Source organism: Sparus aurata, chromosome 5 (assembly GCF_900880675.1).
Source record: "Sparus aurata chromosome 5, fSpaAur1.1, whole genome shotgun sequence".
Classification (NCBI taxonomy): Eukaryota; Metazoa; Chordata; class Actinopteri; order Spariformes; family Sparidae; genus Sparus; species Sparus aurata.
This window is the reverse complement of record NC_044191.1, coordinates 7,767,132-7,773,818: the sequence shown is the minus strand read 5'-3', so window position 1 is coordinate 7,773,818 and position 6,687 is coordinate 7,767,132. Positions and strand designations below refer to the sequence as shown.

The following is a 6,687-nucleotide window of genomic DNA, read 5'->3' as shown; positions in this document are numbered from 1 at the left end:
GAAAGGAAGAATATTTTGAATATGTAAATAATTAAAATACTCTATCATTGACTTTAATGACATACAAGTTCTTGTATGTCATTAAAGTCAATGATAGAGAGAGATTACCAACACCACTTGACTGCATTTTCTTTATATAATATAGATGCTCTGCTGTAATATATCTGTAAAGTAAACAGGATGTATAACAAGACATGATTCATAGGAAAGATTAGTTTAGGTTTGCTTAATGTTTTGGTCAAAGTAAGCCAGGGTTCATACGTCATTCATTTATGTTGTGGGCAGTTAATGTTTGCATCACTTTTGTTTGGCAGCTGAAAACTGTAAAAATCTGGTGGGTATAATAGGATAAAGACTGACTGATGATGGTAATAACACAGACAAAACAAAAGTGTTGTCCATTTTATTTCTACAAATATCTGACACTTATTATGACAACAGGGAAATATTTGTTTAACCTGCAAGAGTAGAGAACACTTAAACCGCAATTTTTTAAGGTGTTCGGAATAACTTTTAAGATTTGTACATTGATGACATTGTTCCAAAAACAACTTCCAAAAAACTATAAATTAAACAAATTGCGTCATTTACACTCTTGAGATGCAGATGAGCTTGTATACCCTGTCCAAAGTGGGTGCAAAAGCTTTTAAATAGGTGTAAAAAAAAAACATCTATTCAAATTAGTCTGGCAGCATAGGGGTTCCAGAGACTTGGATCACATCACACTTCAGTTGTTTAGGATAAATCCAGAAATGTTTTTGTGGACTAAAAAATATAAGCTGACTTTCCATTGGTACCAGGGTGGTTTAGACAATTAATTTTATTTTTTTAGGGAACTGTGCCTTTATGACCTGCCTGTTTTCCTTGAAACACCAACAGTGAAGTCAACGGTACCAACACAAAACACTTGAATACATTCAGAAAAGCACCTTTAAACTTTCTCACATGATAAAAAATTGTATAAAAGAGTACAAAAACACATATGATAGATGAAACACTGTTGCTAGCTACATGGCTACAATGTGCCATTAAAAGGTTTTTAATTACAACGCGAGTAGTTCCTTATTAATTCATTTTTTGAACCAGTGATGTGTTCAAATGACTTAAATAAATTAAAATAATAGGGGAAAACATTTCATAACTGTTGAAAGACTTGTATGTCCAAGTGCAGGCTGCAAACATATGACAATAACTCTGTCCAATAATTAGATAACATTTTAAACAACAATAAAAATAAAAATGATAGATATGAAACATCAAACATTCTAGTAATTCCTGATGGACACTAAATAACTTCAGTGCTCGGTTGAAATGACACTTTTTTACATTCGGCATTTTTTAGATATTGATTAGAAAGATGCACTCATAGGGCATGTGGTGAATAAATGAACAAAATGCTTTGTCTTCCAGCATGTTTGTCAGTTCAAACGTCTTCTATAGAGTAGGTTCTGTTTTATTATTAATTTTAACAGAACTTAGTCAACATTTTAGATAGACAAAAAGGTCTTTTATCTCACAGGACTTCCTCCACCATGACATTTCAGTCACCTCTGGGGTTATATATCTTCAGATCCACTTACCAACCATGTGCACCTTATCTTGTATATTAGTGTCTTTGCATGGCCTAATGTGTCCGAGGCAGGTTTTGGTTTAAGAGGCATCAAGAGGCCACTGGGAGTCAGAGTCATTAGTAAAGCAGCAGAGGCTCAGTAGGGGTACGTCGAGACGGAGATATAGATGATGAAAATGCTCTGGTATGTGATGCGGCCCTGCACCGAGATGGTGGTGGCCTGCACCTTAAGGCGCACTAGTCCGGGTCTGTCCAGAGGCCGCAGCGTGAAGATGATCCCCCTGCCTGACTCGTCTCTGATGCCGAACACCCGGCCCATCACACCTGTCTCTGACTCTTGCTCCAGTATGGTGAAAGACGTACGCTCTTGCAGGATGCCTGACTCTGAGAAAGCAGACAGTCGTACCACGTTGTGATTGGCTGGAATGCCAGAGGGGAGAGTGAGCAGCTTGTACTGCAGGAGCAGAGGAGAACCTCCTGCTGCGCAGTCTAGAGAGCAAGGTCTGTAGCAGGTCCTGTAAAGGTCAGCAGGAAAGAGGAATGTGTCACTGATACAATGGATCCAAAATGTAAGCAATTTCTGTAATTGATAGTTTGCTGCCTTAAAAATCAATTATTGGCTAATAATGAATAATATACACCATACGTTGGACATTTTTCAATTAGGACATTTTAATACACTGCCTCGATCTGTTTTATGCAAAATCCAAGTTGGCTACATTAACAGTTACAAGCAGAGATAAAGTAAACATCAAGTTACTTATATGATGATGATGATGATGATTAAATGATAGAAAATAATGACTGATTTGTAAAGGATCAACAAATACTAAGTATGTTTTTGGCCTTTCATGGCTTTATTGATAGTACAGCTGAAGAGGTGATAGGAAACAGGGTGAGAGAGAGGGGGAGTGACACGCAGCAAAGGGACCCAGGCCGGGAGTCGAACCGGGGTCCGCTGCAGCAAGGACAAAGCCTCTGCACATGGGACGCCTGCTCTACCAACTGAGCTAAATGGCGCCCCTGCACAGTACGTTTTAGTCAGGATATTTACCCCGGGCTCCTTCCACTCTGGTAAGACGCAGGGCAGGGTGTGTCCAGGCACTGGTATCCCCCTCGGGTGTTAAAACACATCTGATTATGTCCACATTGGATTCCCTGCTCTACACATTCATCGATGTCTAGAGGGAGAGAAAGGTGACAGGAGCTTAGCTGTTATAATTCAAAGGAAGAGAGACGCTCATGTTAAGGTTGAGTGATGCTCTTTACCTTTACAGCTCCTGCCATTGGGTAAAAGCTTGTAACCAGGAGGACACAGGCACTGGAAACTGCCAATGGTGTTTCTGCACTCGTGTTGACACGGCTTCCTGAGCAGACACTCGTCTACATCTGGACAGAATATGAAAGATAAGTAGGAAACTCAAGTGACAAGACAGTCTGATGTTGACACACACAAGTGTACAATTGGTGCTTACTCACCGACACATGTGCCGTCTCTGTTGGTGTAGCCTGTAGGACAGCTCTGTCTGGTTATGCGAGACACTCCTTGAGAACGGGAAAGGATTGGCCTGCCAAGAGATGACACCAGCTGTGGACGAAGCCTTGCCCTGACTCGGGTGCCATTGCTGAAGGTCTGCCCTCTCTCCAGGCCGGCACAGGAGCGCCCGTCTCCCAGCAGCACAGTACCAGGAGGGCACTGGCACCTGAAGCTGCCGGGAACATTACGACACTGGTAGGCACAGGGGTTTGGTGTCTGCAGGCACTCATCAATGTCTGGAAGGTAAAGCAAGGCTCAATCAGTTCTCACATGTATCATTGGTGAGTTGCATCACAAAACAGACAGAATAGTGTCATACCCAGACATGGGAGGCCGACTCCCTGAGTTCTATAACCTCTGGGACACACACAGCCATAACCTCCAACCGTGTTCTGACAGATCTGAGTGTAACGACACATGTGACTTCCGTCCTGGCACTCGTCAATATCTGAAAAACATCCACAAATCAGGCACAAAACACAGCTTTGTATTTACTTCTCCTGAAATTCTCCAATCAGCATCAACACTTTTGTTTTAAATTCATCATGTACATACGAAAATGCATCAAAAACTGAGATCATGACTTTGATAAGTAGCCTGCATCTCATGTTGGTGGTGTTAAAATGCAGACACCACAACCATAAAGTTTGCTGTGTCCTGTTATTAGGATCTTCATCGGGATCGGTCAAACGTTTCCTCTGATGGACAATTAGCAGACTTTTCAAAAAGCTTCCACTTTCTTTTTGTGAGGAATAAGTAGTGACCTCTTGCTGTTTTGTGACTTAAAACAATCCTGTGAAATCTGATCTGGTGTTATGTAATGTATCATACAGTGAAGTTGTCTGTAGCAGCTACAAGTATTATCACAACACTTCTGTCGGCTTCCACAGATTTAGGAATGCAGACAAGATCTGCTTATTTTACCAACTGTCCATGGATAAATGAATCACTGACATCACAGGTGTTGTCTTGGATCTACGAGCCTTTCAGGCATTAATAAGTTGATGCTTTGTTTCATTTGTGTACAGTCAAATGCTACATTTAGCACCCTCTAAATAAAGTATGTGGATGAATAAATGAGGTATGATACAGTCACCACTCACCCACACAGGCTCCATTCTCTGCTTTGGTCATGCCAGCTGGGCAGCTGTCGAAACACTGGTATCCTCCCTCTGTGTTACGGCACTCCTTGTTAGCCGGGCAGACATTTCTCATGCACTCATTGATGTCTGTAAAAGTGCACCAATTACAATAGAGCTGTTATGGATTTTTAGTTATCCCAACAATTATTACAGTCACAGTTTCTCAGATGAATTATTACATTAAAAAATTATCTAAAATGCCTTTATTTTAAAGTTAAACTTGTTTAAAGGTGCTGTATGTATGTAGGATTTAGTGGCATCTAGCAGTGATTAACATCCTCCCTTACAGTAGCAGTTTAAATCGCAAGGAAAGCTTAAAGGATACGTTCACCCAAAAATGAAGTTTAGCAGCTACAGTGAAGATTTCATTCTTAAAAAGGGTGCAATATGGGATCTATAGCTTTGGGAGACTTTCATTACACTGATGAGCTGTTTTTTTCCCCTTACATTTCAGAACAAGTCCCCTTCTACTTCAGTTATTTAGGAGAATGCTACATACCTGCTGAAATTTTGTGGACTACAAAACTTCACCTGGCTTTTCATTTGCATGGAGTTGAGTAAATAATGACATGAACATATCCTTTAAGGCTTTCCTAAGAGCCAGAGTTTTGTTTTGTCTGTTCTGGGCTACTGTAGAAACAATGAGGTGCAACATGTCCTGAAAGGGGCCCTCGTCCTTCTGTAGATAAAATAAAACTCTTATTTTAAGGTGACTATCAGTGTTTCCCACAAATTAAGTCGTTTGTGGCCACAATATCAACATTGGCCGCCACATATTGATTTTTTAATTTTGGAGCTGTGTCCCGTTCTCACTCATTTAGCACAGCACACCCGTCAGTGAATAGTATGGGGTTATATACTCTGATACAGTGAATGGGGGTGTGGTTTTTAGTCCACCAGTAAAACCAATGAAGAACAGGAGGAGGACTATTTAATGCAGTTGGAAGATGGCTGGCCTTATTGTCGAGATCAAGCCCTCACAAAGAGCGCCAGGCCCTGAAAGCAAGTTTTTGTTGTGGCTAAGCCATGTAATTACATCGTCATGTGATGCACTTGGCACTTTTTCCTAAAAGCTAACATTGTGAAAGACGCATCTGTGAAACGGTAATAAAGCCTCACAGCTCCAGGGAAATGATTTGTTTTATTGTCAAAATTTGGGCAATTCGGTCCAATAAAATAAGAGTCTAGAAGAGCCGCCTGATTACATTTTATCCCCATCCAAGTTAGCTCGCCACTAAACCGTAACTTAGCTGACTCGGTCAGCGGAGGTCTCGAGTGTGCATGCTCTTTGGCACCCCAGAAAGCCAACGCCACAGTTAAAGTCTGATTCTGTGGTAAACACTGGACTACAACCTAATTATTCAGATTTCTGTAATATAATATTAAATTTCTGTTCCTAAATTCCTTCAAACTGGACCTTTAACCTACATTACTGTCTAAAGCCTATTCCACACGGACATCGGTTTTTTAGAACAGGGTTTAAAACTAAAATGTATCCCCATCAGCATCCAGATGAGCATTTTAGCACCATTTCAAAAGTAATCTCCATCCATACTAATACACCTGAAAACACAAATAACGTGACCATTCACTAACAATGGGCATTTTCCAAAAGGCCTGTTTTTAGTGGCCTAAAACGCTGTTTACATGTGTCAGAAAGGCTAAAGCGCATAGAAAAAGCTTTGTTTGAACAATCCCTGTGTATGTGCGGACAGGGCCAAAGTTTTAATAACCCATGAACTTTCAACACTGACTGACCGATGCAGCGATGTCCTGACAGCTGGTAACCAGGGTGGCAGATACAGCGGAAGGAACCCAGAGTGTTGAGACACTGATGCTGACATGGGGAGAGAGCAGACTCTTGGCACTCATCCACATCTGGAACACACAAGTGACACATCCAGTGAGCTACTGTATGGTAAGATAAGAGATATTTCTTTATTGTTTATTGCAGCAACAACTCCAGGTTTAGTTGTTCTGCCTCCAGATGAAATGTTGTGCCGACATTTGAGCAGTGATTAACAGTGACTTGCCTTCACAGCTGGATCCTGTGATGCTGGGCTTAAATCCTGATCCACACTTGGCCTGGCAGCGATATGTGCCCGCTGTGTTGACACACTGCTGGTTGTAGTGGCACATGTGCGAGCCCTGGGAACATTCATCGATATCTGGATTGGATAAAGACAACGTGTGTAAGGCTGAGGCAGAGAGTCGGGTGAAAACGAGTGCTTTTCCTTCACTTAACAAGGACATTATCATTGTATATTTGGTAATTATTCACAAATACTCCAGGAGGCTTCACCTTGGCATGTGTTGGTCTCTGTAGAGATGGTGAAGCCGGAGGGACAGGCACATGAAAAGCCTCCCATGATGTTGTTACATGAGTGAGAGCAGGGAGACTGGAGCGCACACTCATCTTCATCTAACGAGGACACAAT

At 41.4% G+C, this 6,687-nt stretch overlaps 1 protein-coding gene across 1 annotated transcript in view; it reads right to left on the bottom strand.

Annotated features, from left to right (window-relative positions):
* Positions 1-387: 387 nt before the first annotated feature.
* hmcn2 (hemicentin 2) overlaps positions 388-6,687 on the bottom strand; it is a 60,776-nt gene continuing 54,476 nt past the window's right edge. Inside the window, 9 exon segments of the mRNA XM_030417322.1 lie at positions 388-2,085; positions 2,625-2,751; positions 2,840-2,959; positions 3,050-3,343; positions 3,427-3,555; positions 4,211-4,336; positions 6,008-6,127; positions 6,283-6,417; positions 6,552-6,671. Of these exon segments, the coding sequence (XP_030273182.1) occupies positions 1,707-2,085; positions 2,625-2,751; positions 2,840-2,959; positions 3,050-3,343; positions 3,427-3,555; positions 4,211-4,336; positions 6,008-6,127; positions 6,283-6,417; positions 6,552-6,671 (1,550 nt within the window). The 3' untranslated portion in view covers positions 388-1,706.